Source organism: Macaca nemestrina, chromosome 4 (genome assembly GCF_043159975.1).
Source record: "Macaca nemestrina isolate mMacNem1 chromosome 4, mMacNem.hap1, whole genome shotgun sequence".
In the NCBI taxonomy this organism is placed as follows: domain Eukaryota; kingdom Metazoa; phylum Chordata; class Mammalia; order Primates; family Cercopithecidae; genus Macaca; species Macaca nemestrina.
In genome coordinates, this window is record NC_092128.1 from 110,413,172 (window position 1) to 110,432,814 (window position 19,643).

Sequence of the window (19,643 nt, forward strand, 5' to 3'; positions counted from 1 at the left end):
GGAACTGGGCCACACACAGCAGGAGGTGAGTGGCAGGTGATCGAGTGAAGCTTCATCTGTATTTACAGTGGCTCCCCATAGCTCCCATAACTGCCTGAGCTCTTCCTGCTGTCAGATCAGTGACAGCATTTGATTCTCATAGGAGCCCAAACCCTATTGTGAACTGTGTGTGTGAGGGATCTAGGTTGTGTACTTCTTATGAGAATCTAATGCCTGATGATCTGTCACTGTCTCCCATCACCCCCACATGGGACCATCTAGTTGTAGGAAAACAAGCTCAGGGCTCCCACTGATTCTACATTATGGTGAGTTGTATAATTACTTCACTATGTGTTACAATGTAATAACAATAGAAATAAAGTGTACAAGAAATGTAATGCACTTGAATCATCCCAGAACCATCCCTCCACCCACCCTAGTCCATGGAAAAATTGTCTTCCATGAAACTGGTCCCTGATGACAAAAAGGTTGGGAATCACTGCTTTAAACTATGTAAATATATAACCTTGGCTTACACCTGTAAGCCCAGCACTTTGGGAAGCTAAGGCAGGAGGATGGCTTGAGCTCAGGAGTTTGAGACCAGCCTGGGTGATATAGTAAGACCTCGTCTGTATAAAAAATTACAGAAATTAGCCAAGCATGGTGGCATACACCTTTAGTCCCAGCCACTGGAGTGGCTGAGGCAGGAGGAGGAGCGCTTGAGCCTAGGAAGTAGTGGCAAGATTGTACCACTGCACTCCATCCTGGGCAACAGAGTGAGACCCTGTCTCTAAATAAATAAATAAATTATATATACAGATACACACACATACATATATATATATAAAACCTTGATAAGTAAAAACCAATTTTAAAATATAGGAACATAAAATTTATCTCTTAATTTAATAATTTCAAACCTTCTAAAATTTTATTTACGTTTTTAAAAGACTCATTATTACTAAAATATTCAAACATCTAAAAGTAAATGAGGTCAGGAGTTTGAGACCAGCCTGGCCAACATGGTGAAACCCTGTCTCTACCAAAAGTACAAAAATCAGCCACGTGTGGTGGCAGGCACCTGTAATCCCAGCTACTCTGGAGGCTGAGGCAGGAGAATCGCCTGAACCTGGGCGGCGGAGGTTGCAGTGAGCTGAGATTGTACACTGCACTCCAGTCTGGGTGACAGCGTGAGACTCCGTCTCAAAAAAAAAAAATTAAATTAAAATAGGGCCGGGCGCGGTGGCTCAAGCCTGTAATCCCAGCACTTTGGGAGGCTGAGGCGGGCGGATCACGAGGTCAGGAGATCGAGACCATCCTGGCTAACACGGTGAAACCCCGTCTTTACTAAAAAATACAAAAAACTAGCCGGGCAAGGTGGCGGGCGCCTGTAGTCCCAGCTACTGGGGAGGCTGAGGCAGGAGAATGGCGTAAACCCGGGAGGCAGAGCTTGCAGTGAGCTGAGATCTGGCCACTGCACTCCAGCCTGGGCGGCAGAGCGAGACTCCGTCTCAAAAAAAAAAAATTAAATTAAAATAAAATATAAAAATAAAAGTAGAGGAAATAGTATAATGAACCCCAGTGTCCCCATCCTCCACTTTTATAGCGAACACATTTTGCTAAATTTATTTATCCCTGTCTACTTAAAAAAATAAAATAAAAAACTCCTAGATTATTTTTAAGTGAATCTCAGGCTCATTGTATTATAAAAGTGAGTCTTTGATTATAGAGAGACAATAGATAATGAAATTGTAGTTATATTTAAAAAGAAAAGAGACCTTATAGTTAACAAAATTAGCCATAATTTTATGTCATCTAATGATCTACATTCACGTTTACCCAGTTGTCTCAAAAATGTTTTTTATAGCTGCTTTGTTTGAACCTGCATGCAAACAAGATGTGCATGTTATTCATGATTAATTAGTATTTTAAGTCTCATAATTTATAGTAGCTCTTCTTGCCTTTTAAACATTTTATTCCTTTTTTTTATTGGAGAGTACACTGCATTTTCAATTTGGCCAAATGCTTCCTTTAGGTGTTAGTTAGCTTGTTCTTCTATCCCTCTTATTTCCTTTAAATAGTAATTAAATCCAGAAGTTTCTTTAGATACAAATTCAATTCTTTGGCAGTTGTACTTAAAAGGTTATGGTGGAAGCTGCTATATCTTGAAGTTTCTGTGGGCAGAAATTTGGGAGCATCTTGGCTTGGCAGTTTTGGTTTGGGGTCTCTCATAAGATTGCAATGAGATGTTAGCTAGGGTTGTAGTCATTAGAAGGCTTGACTGGGGTTGGAGAATCCACTTCCAAGGTGGCTCCCTCACATGGCTAGCAAGTTGTTCTCTTGGTGGGAGATCTCACTTATTCTTTACATGGGTCTTCCACAAAGTTGCTTAAATATCCTGACAGCCTTGGCGGCTGGCTTCTCCCAGGTTGAATGATCTAAAAAAGTAAGGTAGATGCTGCATTGTCTTCATGACCTAGTCTTGGAAGTCACATTATTCACTCTCCAATATTCTGTTGGTCACACGGACCATCCTTGAATCACTGTGGCATGGCATGGATGCCAGATAGTGAGGATCATTCAGGACCCTTTTGGAGGCTGGCTACTGTCAATGATTTCAATTTCAATTTCAGAGTACATGATTTATACATCTTTGACCTTATCTTTCTTGTAAACTAAAAGCCTTGGTTCCTAAAGTATTAACATAGCTTGTTTTGTTCTACCATATACATGTAATAATTTCAAAGTAACAATGCTAATTTTAATTGCCAACAAGACTACTGAATGCAGTTTAAGATTTCTAAGTGATTCCTTTTGTCCTTAAAAAATATACCCCCCAGCTGTATATAGTCAGTGTATTATACTGTTTTGTAGACAGTTTATGTAACCAATTTGATAAACATAAATCCACCTAAATGTGGATATGTTTCTAGTTTTTTAGGGATTGCTTTTTTTCCCCCCTTTTGATTTAATGATGTATTTTAATTATATAAAACGTGTACTTGGTTTCAAACTCTAAACTATAAAACAGGTACATTCAGAATAGTGTCACTTCCATTCCTTTTTTCTTGTTCTCTCTCTTACCCATGGGTAACTATTTTAAATGTTTGTTTCATCCTCCAACATTTCTTTTGTACATATTCACCTTCCCCTTTTTTTAATAAAAAAAAGGTAGCAATGTTTTAAGTGCTCTACTCTACCTTTTTCTTTTCATTTAACCATACACGCTGAAGTTTACTCCATGTAAGTAGACAAAAATCATTCTCTCATTTTATTGCTTAGAGGCACTGCACTGTGTGGATATACTATAGTTTATTCAGCTACTTTCCTAGTGATAGATGTTTTCATTGTGTAAATAATGCTGCATTGGATAGCCCTTTGCATACTTCATTTTGTATTTTGGCCAGTGAATTTTTGGTACAAGTTCCTAGAATTGGGATTGTTAAGTCGAAGGGAAATGCTGAATGTGATTTAGCTAGATATTGCCAAATTTCTCTCCAGAGGGCTTGTATTTGTGTGTTTCCACTACCAATGTATGAAAGTGTTTCTTACAGCTTTGTCAATAGTCTCTGGAGTTCTACTTTTGGATTTTTGTCAATTTAGTATTTTGGTCAAGTTTTAGTTTGGGAAATTAATTAATTAATTAATTAATTTTGAGGCAGAGTTTCATTCTTGTGCCCAGGCTGGAGTGCAATGGCATGATCTCGGTTTACCGCAGCCTCTGCCTCCCGGGTTGAAGCAGCTCTCCTGCCTCAGCCTCCCGAGTAGCTGGGATTACAGTCATGCACCACCCCATCTGGCTAATTTTGTATTTTTAGCAGAAACAGGATTTCTTCATGTTGGTTAGTCTGGTCTCGATCTCCTGACCTCAGGTGATCCACCCGGCTTAGCCTCCCAAAGTGCTGGGATTGTAGGCGTGAGCCACTGCGCCTGGTCATAAATTTTTATTACGAGCAAAGTTAAGCTACTTTGCATTCACTTAGGGGCACTTTGCTCTTTTTTCAGATGAGCTAATTGTCTCTTTTTCTCACTGTTTTGTAAGGTCGTTGATCTTTTTTCCCCCTAATTTAGAGAGTTTTTATTTTATATATATATATATATATATATATGAAGAGTGAGAGAGACAGAGAGACACAGAGTCTTGCTTTGTTGCCCAGGCTGGAGTGCGGGAGCACAGTGGCACAATTGTGACTCACTGCAACCTCTGCCTCCCGGGTTCAAGCAATTTGCCTGCCTCAGCCTCCCAAGTAGCTAGGATTACAGGCGCCCACAACCATGCCTGGCTAATTTTTTTTTTTTTTTTTGCGACAGAGTCTCTTGTCACCCAGGCAGGAGTGCAGTGGCAGGATCTCAGCTCACTACAAACTCCACTTTCTGTGTTCAAGTGATTCTCATGCCTCAGCCTCCTGAATAGCTGGGATTATAGGCATAAGCCACCATGCCTGGCTAATTTTTGTATTTTTAGTAGAGACAGAGTTTAACCATGTTGGCCAGGCTGGTCTCGAACTCCTGACCTCAAGTGATCCACTTGCCTCAGCCTCCCAAAGTACTGGGATTACAGGCATGAGCCACCATGCCTGGACTGTAGTTGATACTAATAATCACTCTGCAGTATAAGTTGCAGCTAATATTTTTCCAGGTTGCTATATTCTGTTAATTTTGCTTGTAGTATTTTTAGCCATGCAGAGGATTTTTATTTTTACATAGTCATATTTATTACTTCTTGGTATGAATTATTTCTTGATTCCTAGTTGGAACTTTTTTTTCTATTCTTAGATTATTAAGGAATTCTGTGTTTTTTTAAAAGTACTTTTATGGTTCTTTAAAAAAAAATTTAGATAACTGATTCATTTGCTTTTTTTTTTTTTTTTTTTTTTTTTGAGACTGAGTTTCACTCATGTTGTCCAGACTGGAGTGCAATGGCATGATCTCAGCTCACTGCAACCTCTATCTCCCAGGTTCAAGTGATTTTCCTGCCTGTGCCTCCCCAGTAGCTGGGGTTACAGGCACCCACCAGCACATCTGGCTAATTTTTGTAATTTTGTAGATTAATTTGCTTTTATGCTGGTGTATAGTGTGAGAGACAGACAAGTTTTATCTTTTTCTGGCTATTCAGTTATCCCAATACCACCAATTAAAAAGTCCATCTTTTCCCCACTGAATTGATATACCGTCTTTATCATATAGTAAAGGTCCATGTGTATGTGAATGTATTTCTGAATTTTCTGTTTTATTTCGTGTTTATTTACCAGCATCACACTTTTTAATGATGGAAATGTATACTGGTTTAATATCTGGTAGAGTGTGTACACATACCCCCTTTCTCTTTCAGGTGTTACTTTGCTATTCTTAGTTATTTTTCTATGTGGATATACATTACAGAAAAGCAACCAATAAGTATCTTGAAAAATTTGGCTGTGTCTAATTTATAAGCTAACATAGGGATAATTAACATCTTTATCATGTTTAGCCTTGCTGTCCATTTGCTCATGTGTACTTTTCTGTCTTGTAAGAGTGTTTATAGTTTAAAGGATTTCTCACATTTCTTATGTGAGCTGGGACTACAGATACACCCCACTACACCAGGCTAATTTTTGTAGTTTTTGTAGAGAGATAGGATTTCGACATGTTGCCTGGGCTGGTCTCATGTTTCTGACCTCAGATGATCCACCTGCCTCAGCCTCCCAAAGTGCTGGGATTATAGGCATGAGCCACAGTGCCCGGCCATCTTTTGCTTTTTGAATATTGATTTTTCTTTTTTTGAGACAGAGTCTCACTCTGTTGCCCAGGCTGGAGTGCCGTGGTGCGATCTCGGCTCACTGCAAGCTCTGCCTCCCTGGTTCACACCATTCTCCTGCCTCAGCCTCCCAAGTAGCTGGGACTACAGGCGCCCACCACCATGCCTGGCTAATTTTTTGTATTTTTAGTAGAGACTGGGTTTCACTGTGTCAACCAGAATGGTCTCGATCTCCTGACCTCGTGATCCGCCCACCTCACCCTCCCAGAGCCCTGGGATTACAGGCGTGAGCCACTGGGAATTTTTTTTTTAATCTCATACATAATACCTAGCCTTTCCTATTAAATATTACATTGGTTGTTGGTTTCAGAGAGGTACCATAATAAACTTTTAAGAAAGACTCCTGTTGCAAGTTTACCAAGAGTTCTTTGCTCTGTTTTAAAAATTAGGAACTTATCTGAACCAAGTTCAGATGCCTTTTTTTTGTCTTGGTGTTAGTTTTTCTGCTTTTCACAAATGTAATGAATTCTATTTCTCATTCAGTTTGTGTGTAAGTTTCATTTAGGATTTCTGAATCTCTCATAAGTATGTTTGTATAGTTTGTGTGTGTGTGCTATGTGCTGTTTTAGGTTTTTGTAGAAGGACTAAGCTGTTTTTTATAAAATAAAGTTGTAAATTCAAATTATATTGTTTTTCCTCAAATTCTTGCCTTTAGGTACTCTGGAGCTGTATAAACAGAATTAAATTACATGTTTATTGAAGCATTTAGAAGTCACCTAACATCTTTCTTGGCCTGCACTCTTTTTTTTTGTTGTTGTTTTAAAGCAGTTCTTTTACCAGCTTTTAATTTTTTGATAAACTATATTGATTTTATTCAGCTTCTAAGAGACAATTTGATGTCTAAAACATTAATCGCACCTAGAAACTATACAATATGGAGAACAGCAGGGTGATTTTTTTTTTTTTTTTTAATCGTAACTGTTTTTTGGAGGGGAGAAGAAAATAGGTTAGATGTTTTCGTTGGGATTTATTTATTGATATTATTAAGTCCAGAGAGAAAGGTGAATGTTATTAAAGTAACAAAGTAACACTTCTTTTCAAGGATTAATTCTTCCTCCACCAGCCTTTTATTGTTAAAAATTGTGAATTTATAGAAAAGTTGTAGGAATAAGTTTTTAATGTATTAATTATTCTCATTCTTAGGTGCATTTTATCTGGTGTTTGAATATATGGACCATGATCTGATGGGACTACTGGAATCAGGCTTGGTTCATTTTAATGAAAATCACATAAAGTCATTTATGAGACAGCTCATGGAGGGTCTGGATTATTGTCATAAGAAGAACTTTTTGCATAGAGATATTAAATGTTCCAATATCCTTCTAAATAATAGGTATGGTTATGAACTTTATATATATTTAAAATGAGTTTTACCATGGACATGTACATGGAGAGAATAGCCTGGAAACTGTAGCGGCGGGGAATGTCGGGGATAGTGAGGGTTGAAAGTTACCTATTGGGTACAGTGTCCAACATTTGGGGGATGGGCACCCTAGAAGCCTAACCCCTACTATTACATTTCTAATACCCGTGTCACAAACAAGCACATGTACCCCCGAATCTAAAATTTTTAAAATAAAGAAAAGATACAGTGTTACATGACGTTGCACCTTGATTATGTTAAAAAAATATTTAAAATTTAGTTTACTTTATACAAACTATTTAAAAATAATCAGGCCAGCCACAGTAGCTCACGCCTGTAATCCCAGCACCTTGAGAAGTAGAGACAGGCGGATCACTTGAGGCCAGAAGTTCAAGACCAGCCTGGCCAATGTTGATGAAACCCTGTCTCTGCCAAGAAAATACGAAAGTTAGCCTGGCGTGGTGGAGCACACCTGTGATCCCAGCTACTCAGGAGGCTGAGGCATGAGAATTGCTTGAATCCAGGAGGTGGAGGTTGCAGTGAGCTGAGATCATGCCACTGTACTTCAGCCTAGGTGACACAGCGAGACTCTGGCTCAAAAATAAAAATAAAAATAATCACCAATATTATAGCTTGGGATACCTCAAAAGTTGTGTTAAATATCTGTTAGTGGCCGGGCGGGATGTCTCACGCCTGTAATCGCAACACTTTGGGAGGATGAGGCAGGCCAATCACTTGAGGCCGGGAGTTCGAGACCAGCTGTGCCAACATTGTGAAAAGCTGTCTCTACTAAAAATACAAAAATAAACCCGGTGTGGTGGCACACGCCTGTAATCCCAGCTGCTAGGAAGCCTGAGAAACGAGAATCGCTTGAATCCCAGAAGTGGAGTTACAGTGAGCTGAGATAGTACCACTGCACTCCAGCCTGGGTGACAAAGCAAGACTCGGTCTCAAAAAAAAAAAATCCAATAATAGTCTGTAATGCATATAAAATAATACTTAGTTTACTTTTCTGTTTGCTATTTTTCCAAGTAATGTGAATGGATCATCTAATAGCAATATAATTTCAGCTTTAGGCTAAGAATAGATTTTAGAAAATTTTAAAAAAACAGTCACAGTTGTAAAGTGAACTTTTTGGAAGTGTGTACACACACATACACATTCACATATTTAAAACTTATGTACATATTTAAAACTTATGTAAATAAGCTTATATTCGTAACAGCTTATATTTGAACCCTGGTAATTCTCTTGTAATTGGTACTGTTTGTTAATTTAAATAAGGCATGCCTGGTTCTGATTTTAATTAATAGACAGTGTTCTATGCACCTAGCCCCTCTAAAACTGGAGAATTAAACAAATTAAAAGTGATGTCACTTAGTTCTTGTGCACTGTTACCTTGAACAAGAAATTTGTCTTACTGCTAAGTAATAAAAATGATCTCGTTTTATTTTGTTTCCATTGAAGTGTGCTTTTCTAAATAGGAACTGAATAGTAATAAAATACTATTCTAATATTATAATACAGTAATTATAATAATCATATTGCTGTAAGTTTGACTATCCAAGGATTTGTTTATTTTTTTGTTTTGTGAATTTATCCACTAGTTGCTTTTACCTGTATTACCTTGATGATATTGAAGTGTGAGCAGAGTTAACGTTTACATAGGTATTTTTTCTTATCAGTTCTAGGCATAGAATATAAATGTGTATTGTCAATTTAGAGTAAATTAATACTTTTTGTTCATCTTGTCTTTTTTCTACCAGAGGGCAGATAAAACTTGCAGATTTTGGACTTGCTCGATTGTATAGCTCAGAAGAAAGGTAAGCATACCTTCAAATGAATATTATAGATATTAGAGTTTAGTATTTGAAGCTATACTAAGAATACCTTATTGATAGTTTTATTTTTTAAAAGAGAAATTTACTTTTCATGGTTAGTACATAAAAAACTGAAATTTTATACCATATTGGGTTGATTATTGTAATTACAATATTTCACACATTATCTCAATTTAAAAATTGATCTTTAACACAGGTAAAAATGATTTTTAAAAAATGTACATCTTTAATTGTGACTGAAGTGAACTTATACTTAAATTTCTAATGTGTATTCAGATATTAAATATTCTTAATGAAAACCTTTTAAATTGCGTTTTTAAACTTATAAACTTTGTTTTCATTATTATTTTACACAGGTTTTATTGTTATATTTACAGTTCTTTGTTTTTTTAACTCCCTAGAACCCTTTATTTAAACCAACTGTTGTGAGGATGTTCAGTGTATAAGACACAAAAAGGTAGAAATTTTCTGGCTAAAGTTTGAGTATATACCCAACTTGGCTTTCTTTGTGCCTGATGGTAGTGAAATGACTTGTCTTATTAGAACTAATATGGGATTTCAAAATAAAATATTTTTGTGCAATAGTAGGTTTTATGTAAATAAAATATAGAATTAATTTTGCTTAATAAATCTTTAGTCCATTTACTCCATTCCTTTCTTGTCTTTATTTTTATATATATATCTCTCTGAAATAATATATTTAAAGAATTTTAAAATTATTTTATGACAATTCTGTCATTTCTTTAGTATCACCATAATTTAATATAGTGAAACATCAGTTGATTGTAGTCTTAGGAATAGATGTTTACTTTCATTTAATCTTTGCTTTTTTCTGGTTAAAGGAATAAACAAAAACTCTCGTTTGAATTTTTCAGAGTAAAAAGTCTATGTTTTTAAATCTTTCAGTGCCTGTAACATAATTCTGGAAAGTATTTTCATTATATAGTGCTCTAGAGTAGAGGTTTATAAGTGATATGTTTTGGATCCACTCAAGTTCCATGAAACCCCTCAGAAAGTGTGCTGTGGGCCGGGCGCAGTGGCTCATGCTTTTACAAATCCCAACACTTTGGGAGGCAGAGGCGGGTGGATCACTTGAGGGTCAGCACTTGGAGACCAATGTGACCAACATGGTGAAACCTCATCTCTACTAAAAATAGCTGAGCTTGGTGGTGCACGCCTGTAATCCCAGCTACTTGGAAGGCTGAGGCACAAGAATCACTTAAACCTGGGAGGTGGAGGTTGCAGTGAGCCGAGATTGCACCACTGTACTCCAGCAAGACTGTCTCCAAAAAAAAGAAAGGAAGGAAGGAGGGAGGGAGGGACGAAGGAAGGAAAGAGAGACAGAGAGAGAGAGAGAGAAAGAAAGGAAAGAAAGTGTTCTGTGGATGGGGTTTTGTGATTGGACCTCCAGTCCTCTGTACTGACTTTCACCAGAGTTACTTGGTTTTTAGTTGTTTTGACTGCTACACTTAAAATTAACATTTTATTTTAGGAAAGGGTCGTATGAGTGTTTTTTTTTTTTTAAGTTTAAAATGTTTTAAAGCTCAAAAGCTATACCCCTCATTTTGCATTTGAGAGAATTGAGACCCAGAAAGGGCTGAGTTACTTTCTTTTTAATTTTGAAATATGTATACATTGTGAAATGGCTACATTGAGCTAATTAATATGTATTACCCCACATATTTTGTGTGTGCCAACTCTTAAAAATCTACTCTCAACAGTTTTCAAGAATACATTGTTATTAAGTGTAGTTACCAAGTTGTACAATAAATCTCTTGAATTTACTTTTGTCTAACTGAACTTTTATATCCTTAGGCTAGCATCTTCCCCCCATACTCCCTATGCCCAGCATCTGGTAACTCCCAGCTCTCCTCTCTACCTCTATGAGCTGAGGGTTTTTGGTTTTCACATATAAGTGAAATGATGAGTTATTTGTCTTTATGTGCCTGCCTTATTCCACTTAACACATTGCGCTTGTTCATCCATGTTGTCATAAATGACAGCATTTCCTTGTTTTTTTAAGACTTGAATAGTATTTCATTGTGCATATATGCCACATTTTCCTTGTTTTGTTTTGTTTTGTTTTTTTGAGACGGAATCTCTGTCGCCCAGGCTGGAGTGCTGTGGCGCAGTCTCGGCTCCAGGATTCAAGTGATTCTCCTGTCTCAGCCTCCCGATCGCTGGGATTACAGGCCGCATTTTCTTTATCCGTTCATCTCTTAGTGGACACTTAACGTTGATTCCCTATCCTGGCTATTGTGAAGGGTTGAGTGACTTTAAAGATCAAAAAATGTTGGCAGAGCCAAGGGTGTATAGCTAAGTTTTCAATTCCCAATTTTTTATTCTTTCTATCATATGTAATAGTGCCTCTTGGTAGAAGTTGAAAGAAAAAATTGATCTGAATGTGTACTTAATCCAAAGCTTCACTTGAAGTATATATTTTTTTCTTCTGCTGTTTAAGAAGCATATGTATTTATTTTATTTGAGACAGAGTCTTGCTCTGTCGCCCAGGCTGGAGTGCAGTGGCGTGATCTCAGCTCACTGCAACCTCCGCCTCCCGGGTTCAAGCGATTCTCTGGCTTCAGCCTTCCGAGTAGCTGGGACTACAGACGCGCACCACCATGCCCAGCTAATTTTTATATTTTTTAGTAGAGACAGGATTTCTCCATGTTGGCCAGGCTGGTCTCGAACTAGTGACCACAAGTGATCTGCCTGCCTTGGCCTCCCAAAGTGCTGGGATTACAGGCATGAGCCACCATGCCCAGCTGAGAAGCATATATATAACTAAATTAATGTGGCTATTATTTTGGGCAAGTTCTGGTTAATTAAGAATTCTAACTGCTAAGCTGGTTGAGATTTCACTGTAGTTAGATTTTGCTTAATACAAGTTTGTGTCTGTCGTTAATTATGTAAATCCTTTTCTATGAAATGGAAAACAGCTAATTATCATTTTAATCTAATAGATTCTTGATATGCAGATATTTGTGCACATTTGGAATAGATATGTTTCAGAAAAGCTGATTATAAAGCCAAATTTTATATTATCAGGCTCAATTTTCCTATTCATTTTCATTTTAAAATATAATTTGGGTTCCAATGGAGTGCCAGGGGTGTGGCGTGTTCACTGGGCCATGGTCCCTGTTGCCCTGCGAGATTGATGTAGAAATTTTGAGTTTAGAGAACCAGAGTTTTAAAGTCCAATAACTTTGCATCTTTGGGTAATATATACTGAATTTTTCTGCTCAGTTAAATGTGTAAGAGGAAAATTCAGTCTGTCATTTTGTTTTAAGAGCAAATATCCTATCATTATGGGGTTTATATACTCCTTTAAAGCTTCTCTTTTTTTTTTTAAAGAGAATAATTGTGATTTATTTAGAATCTCCTGGAGTAGGCTTAATATAATGGAATACCTTTAAAATACATATATTGCTCTAGTGAACCTTAATAACATACTGATTTTAAAAGAAATCTACCTTTAACAGATTGTGTTGTCTCAAATTTTCTAGATATTTTTTGAGATAAATATACAACAAATGATTTTTCATTCATATTTCTGCTTCGTTATAGAGAGCCAGGTAGGGCCTTACTATAATACTCAAGCAAATATAAAGTCACTTTGAAGTGTTTTTATATTCTAAGTAGTTAATATAGATTGAATAACTGAAGTGCTCAAGAATTTTGTGTAAGGTTTTTTGTTTGTAAATAGAGCAGATTTCAGCTTACCACTGTAATAGCATCAACCACAGCTCTCATTAGATTTTGGATGTTCCTTTTTTGAATTTGAGGAAAACTGGGTGGAGTTACAGCTAGCACTTGAGGGGGTCTGTGGCCAATGTGGATCTGCTCTGTCATGTGCCTATTATTGAAGAAAGAAAGAGAACCACTGGGTTAAAAGTAGAGGGGAAAATTATTTCTTTCGATTTGAATCATTTTCTCATTTTGAACATTGGTATTTATACTTTGTCCCATTCTGCATTGGGAACTTTAAAACTTGAGAATAGAGGTTTTTACCCCATTTCTTCGTTTAACTGTTCATCTTGTAGTATCTTTTCTTAAGTCTGGTTTTTCTGACAGCTACAGTGTTTACCTCTTCTTAGTTTTTATTTTACCAAGTCATTGCTCAAGTGGTTTTCAAAAGGATGGAGTATTTTTCTCTCTTCATGTGACTGTCCTGTGTGAAAAAAACGTTTTCCATATTAATTGAAATTAGCTTCATTTTCTAGAGAAGAAACTATAATGTAACACTTTATTTATTTATTTATTTATTTATGAGACAGAGTATCACTGTGTCACTCAAACTGCAGTGCAGTGGCGTGATCTCGGCTCACTGCAACCTCCGCTTCCCCGATTTAAGTGATTCTCCTGCCTCAGCCTCCTGAGTAGCTGGGATTACAGGCACCTGCCACCATGCCCGGCTAATTTTTGTATTTTTAGTAGAGACGGGGTTTCACCATGTTGGGCAGACTGGCCTCGAACTCCTGACCTCAAGTGATCTACCCACCTCTGCCTCCCAAAGTGCTAGGATTACAGGTGTGAGCCACTGTGCCCGGCCCTGAAAAATGTATCTTTAATAATGTTTCTGTGATCAAAATAAAATAGATTTTTAAACAATAACCAGAAAGCATACTACGTTTCTGTATGATGATCCAATAAGGAGAGAGAAGGGAAAAATGAAAAGGGCCTTAAAGTATTATGCTAGCTCACTAATACCACCCTCCCAAAACGCACACACCTTTTTGAAGGCAGTATCGCCATCTAGTGGCTTTTCAGAACATTGTTATTGAAAGCAAAACTAAATTTTCCCAAAGTTGAAGGTATTAATGAGAGAGGAAGGCAGTATTACCGTATTTTATTCTTTTGTGTTTTATGTTCCTTAAAACATTGACTGCATTCATGGCAAGTGCTTGGTTGATTCTGATCTGGGAGAAGGTGATCCTCATCTGGAGGATCCTCCTGATATGGATGAGTGCAGGGAGTTGGGGATTCTGGGTAATAAAACAATCTTCTGAGAATCACTAGACAAAGATTGGAACCATGGTAATAAAAAAAATTACTAATAACAGGTGAATGACAGTAAATAATAAGATTAAACAAGCTTCAGGAAAGGAGATCTCATTTGGATCACTGACTTTTAACTGTAAAATCAAGATTAAATTGTTCTCTCTTCAGCTCTGATGGAGTAGTCTTCATTTTTGAGCATATAAAGTGGAAAGAATTCCCCCTTCCTTCTGTTGGGGGAGTGTCATCCAAGACATTACTGCCAAATACTTACAAAACTGAATTCCAATCCTTGGTCTTTCTTCTGGTCTCCAGACCTTTTGTTTATTGGAAATCTCTACCCAGGTGATCTGGGTACCCTAAATTAAACCTTTATCTATTTCATTCCCCAGAAAAATGTCCACTCCTTTTCCTTTATTTCCTGTTTTAGTTAAAGGTACCCAGTCACCTTCTCATATAGGCCATTGTAAATAGAATTGTATTGGTTTTTCTGTCGTCTGGTCTTTCTCCCTTATGTTCTTGTCTTCTGCCATTCCAGCCCCCCAGATAATAGCAATGTTGAACTATTTGTAGTTCCATAAACTTGCTGTGCTCTTGAGTGCCTTTGTGAATCTACATAAGCTTTCTTTTTGTATGTAATTATGCTTCCCACCTGAGTTTGACAAAATTGTTTTTTTTTCTTTCAGTGTGCAATTCAGGCCCTACCTCCTTTGAAATCTGTCCTGAATCCCACAGGCATCGTTGGGCACATCTTTTTTTTATGTGTTTACAGTATATTATTCATCCTATGTATTATTTATAGTACATGATTATAATTTATATTACCACCTTTTTTTTTTTTTCAAAGGCTGGAGTGCAGTGGCGAGATCTTGGCTCACTGCAACCTCTGCCTCCCAGGTCAAGCAATCCTCTCACGTCAGCCTCCTGAGAGGACTACAGTTGTGCACCCCAAGCCCGGCTAATTTTTGTATTTTTAGTAGAGATGGAGTTTTACCATGTTGGCCGGGCTGGTCTCGAACTCCTGACCTCAAGTGATCCACTTGCCTCAACCTTCCAGAGTGCTGGGATTACAGACGTGAGCCACCACACCCAGCCTACCACCATACTTAATTGCTCTAATAAGTGCAGTTATTAATTGCTCTATAAGTGTGTATTTTTGTTTCGTTTAACCATCTGCTAGTGCTTACTTAGCACAGTGCCTAGCTCAGAGTTTCAATAAATAGTCACTGCTTATAAAGAAAGGAAAAGGAAAGAACAAACTTAACATTTGTGTACATTATTATACATAGTTTCCTTCACAAGAATTATTTTAAAAGAAAGTTGAGATGGATAATGTAGGTATCATTATTCTTATGCACATTTTAAAGATACAGAAACAAGTTTAGAAAACTTAAGTGCATTTTCAAGCACAACCAATACACAACCAATAAGTAGTAGAGCTCAGGATCTTTTGTCAGATTATTTTCATTATATGGGAGTGCTTCCCTGGTAAGACTCTGAATTCAGCCTTTATTTCCTAGAAGTGTCTTCCAGGTAGAGAACTCTAGGGGCCTCTCAAGTCTGCTTTAGAGGTACCATTAGGCTGATGCCAATTTTTAGAGTTCTTTTGTAGTAAAGGGTCTGCTGAATTTTGCTTTTTGTCTTTGCATCCTCCAAATATAATATTTTTGACAAATGAGGTATGCTGTAGTTTTAATCTTCCAGCAGATTAGCAAGTTATGTGATATTTCTACTTCTGAATCTCCCTTAGTCATACTGGATTTAATTATATTTTAAGCAGTTTGAAAGCTCTTGAAATATCTAGTGAGAAATCTATAAACAAAAAATATTTTGATAGAAACAGATATTTAAAATTACTTGTAATTTTTCACATGAAAGTTTTATTAAAGTCTGATGATTTTAATGTTTTTTTTTTTTTTTGAGACAGAGTTTCGCTCTTGTGCCCCAGTCTGGAGTGCAGTGGCACAATCTCGGCTCAACGCAACTTCTCCCTTCTGAGTTCAAGCGATTCTCCTGCCTCAGTCTCCTAAGTAGCTGGGATTACAGGTGCCTGCCACCACACCCAGCAAATTTTTGTATTTTTAGTAGAGACGGGGTTTCACCATGTTGTCCAGGCTGGTCTTGAACTCCTGAACTCAGGTCATCTGCCCGCCTTGGCCTCCCAAAGTGCTGGGATTACAGGGGTCAGCCACAGCACTTGGCCTGACTTTAAATTTTAATATTTGGTTAATCATTTAAGGTTCAAGGAAAAACAAAAGAAGGTGTTACTCTCCTGGCAGACAGACAAATAGTGTCTGCCTTCTTTTCAAAAACAGTAATGAGATTTACAAATGAAAGTATTTAGCAGAAGGCCTGGCCTTGGTGGCTCTTGCCTCTAATCCTAGCACTTTGGAAGGCCAAGATATGAGGATCGCTTGAGCCTAAAAGTTTGAGTCCAGCCTGGGCAACATAGTGAGATCTCTATTTTAAAAAAAAAAAGTAAAAATTGAAATGCACAATAGTTAACGTTGAGACCATTATTTTTGGGTCTTTACAAAGTTTAGTTTCTTGCCATCCAATAACAACTTATTGAAGTTACTAAATTTTGTTTTTCCAATTTAATGGCAGAAGGACTATGTGTGTGTGTGTGTGTGTGTGTGTTTCTGGGTTATTGAGTTTATTGCTTGGAATTGATCTAATTATGTAAATAAACTGGAGTGGTTCATTTCATTTTTAGATTTTTCTTTTTTGTGTGATAACACCTAAGAACTTGACTATATGTTTTTCAGTCCTGTTTCTTTTTCATTGTGAGTTAATTTGCTTTTTGTGCAAATACTGGGTATAGACACATCACGAGAATGTAATTTGTTTTTTAATCCATGAAAGTAAAAAACATCGTATATGTAGTGTCACATCAGTTTGCTGCTTCTCTGTGTGATCTAAACAAGATCATCTCTATGATGTTGAAAATTGGTAGCCAAATCTAATAGAGCAAGTTTGAAATACTCATTTTTGAAGATTCTGGATGGGTTTTTTTTTCTCCTTTTTTTCTTTTTTTTTTTTTTTGAGACAGAGTCTTGCTCTGTCGACCAGGCTAGGATGCAGTGGTGTCATTTAGGTTCACTGCTACCTCTGCCTCCTGGGTTCAAGTAATTCTCATGCCTCAGCCTTCTGAGCAGCTGGGATTACAGACATGCACCGTGATACCTGGCTAATTTGTTTTGTATTTTTAGTAGAGACGGGGTTTCACCATGTTGGCCAGGCTGGTTCCGAACTCCTGGGCTCAAGCAATCCTTATGCCTCCACCTCCCAAAGTGCTGGGATTACAGGCATGGGCCACCATGCCCAGATGGATTTTCTTTTATTTGTCTCTCTTTGGATAATGTATTTTCATATTACAACGTGGTTTAATTTTTCTGGGCTTTAAATTTCCTGGAGCCAAAACATAGTTTCAGTCTCTTTTACTTTTGTCTTTACATTTGTAAACGGTTAACGAGATTTAGTATTAACATCCTAATCATTACATAGATTTTTGTTTGATTGTCTACTGTATTACTGAATTGGGCGATACCTGAAATTGCCCTTATTCTCTTCTAACTCCACTTACCTTGGAACTTGCTTTTATGATTAAATACTTCTGTCTGCTCACTTTCTCAATATTTGCTTCTTTTTCATTAGAGAGGTAGAAAGTGAGGCATGGTACCTATTTTGCAACATTTTTGAATAAATCATCGGATGTTTTTCCTTGTCCTTAGTAATGGTCATTTTCATTGTCTTTTGTCATTGTTACCTTTTAAAAGCTTTTTTAAAAATAGTTTATTAAAAATATTTAAAATACAATTAAAGCACCACTAACTTCTTTAAAGTTTTCTTGCCAGCTCTGTTCTCTCCCTGGCTTTATCCCCTTTCTCTGGAAAATGAACATTTGCTCACCTCCCTCAGGGAACTGAAGGTTTAGTGTGATTGGAACAAAAACCAAATTATAATGGATTTTATAGGCCTTGTGTAGATATTCTCTAGATGGAAGCAATGTGTACTATAGACATAACATACTCATGTTTTATTTCATACTATCACTTTGATTGCACTTTGGAAAGTGGTTTGGCCTTACAAGTCTGGCAGCAAGAACAATCACTTAAAAAAGCTGTTGCAGTAAATCTAAATAGGATGATTATAGCTAGAGCCAAGGAATGGGCACAAGTATTGGAAAGACAGATTAATTATATCATAAGGATATAGAATTGTTAGAACTTGATGGTTGCATGTGTTGTGAGATACATCCCTGCCTCTACCCCTTACTGTAAGGTTTCTGCTTAAGCACCTGGATGAATGATTTGTTGGTTAGGATAGTCTAAACTTTTGTAACAAAGAGAACCACAAAAGTTAGTGGCTTAAAGAATGGGAAGTTTATATATGTATTTCTCACTTAATAATCTTGAGTGGTGGCTGGGCGTGGGGGCTCACGCCTGTAATCCCAGCACTTTGGGAGGCCAAGGCAGACGGATCACCTGAGGTCAGGAGTTCAAGACCAGCCTGGTCAACATGGTGAAACCGCATCTCTACTAAAACTATAAAAATTAGCTAGGTGTGGTGGCAGACACCTGTAATACCAGCTACTTGGGAGGCTGAGGCAGGAGAATTGCTTGAACCTAGGAGGTGAAGGTTGCAGTGAGCTAAGATCACGCCACTGCACTCCAGCCTAGGTGACAAGAGCAAAACTGTCTCAAAAGAAAAAAAAGAAAAAATATTGAGTGGTTGTCGGTTACCTTAGCGCACAATTAAGAATATTTAACCATATCACCAAGTCAAATGGTGACTGCTTCAATATAGCTATTCAGAGAAGCAGATTGGAAGATCTGCCATCTTCTACACATGCCTTCCAAGGCTGGTGCCAGAAGTGAGAAAAGAGGAAGGAGGAGAGTAATGAGCCAGGCCTAGAAATGACACTTACCACACATGCTTATGTTCCACTGGAGAGCACTTGGTCATGTGGACACACCTAACTGCAGTGAGGATGGGAGATGTAGCGGAGCTGGACAACTGCCATAGAAGGGAGGAATAACAGATTTTTAGAGGATAGCTATGAGTATCTGCCACAAATGGTGAGGCTGTTTGCTGAGACAGTAAAGAAGAACAGAGATGCAGTTTGTAGCAAAAGGTAATAATGTAGGTACTTAGAGGACTTCTAAATTTGCTTGTGATAATAAGAATGGGCAAGTAAGACAGTTGATCTTAGTAAGATGACAGCATCAGTTGGGAAAAAAGTGGTTTTGTTTCTCTATAGCACTGTGATGATAGAGGAATTTAAAAAGTTATTTTTCTTGGAAGATATCAAAAGGAGGAAAACAGGAGTTCAAGATTGTGTTTATTGCTATGTAGTTATGGTATATGAAAGTATTAATAAGTTAGGCAATGCATATGTAGGGTGAGGAATTTAAAATAGCTAAGTGCTACAAAGCAAATAAAATAATGACTGTAGTGTCAAAGTAGGGGTGGTAGTGGCTGATTGGATAATTTTCATTAGGGTAGTTAAGATAGACCTCTTTTAGGAAGTAAATTGGAGCTAAGACCAGAGTGATGAGAAAGGGAAAACTTAATGAAGACCTGGGCCACGAACATTCCAAATACAAAGGAGAAGGAACTCAGTACTGCCTGGGAACAGACTTGGGAAGTTTAAGGTCAAAAG

At 37.4% G+C, this 19,643-nt stretch overlaps 1 protein-coding gene across 2 annotated transcripts in view; it reads left to right on the forward strand.

The window, feature by feature from the left end:
- Window positions 1–19,643, forward strand: part of LOC105497753 (cyclin dependent kinase 13) — a 136,775-nt gene that overhangs the window by 79,141 nt on the left and 37,991 nt on the right. For both annotated transcript variants that reach the window (XM_011769080.3, XM_011769081.3), the window contains exons 6-7: window positions 6,920–7,109; window positions 8,906–8,962. In XM_011769080.3, coding sequence (XP_011767382.1) covers window positions 6,920–7,109; window positions 8,906–8,962 — 247 coding nt within the window. The remainder of the gene's footprint in view (window positions 1–6,919; window positions 7,110–8,905; window positions 8,963–19,643) is intronic.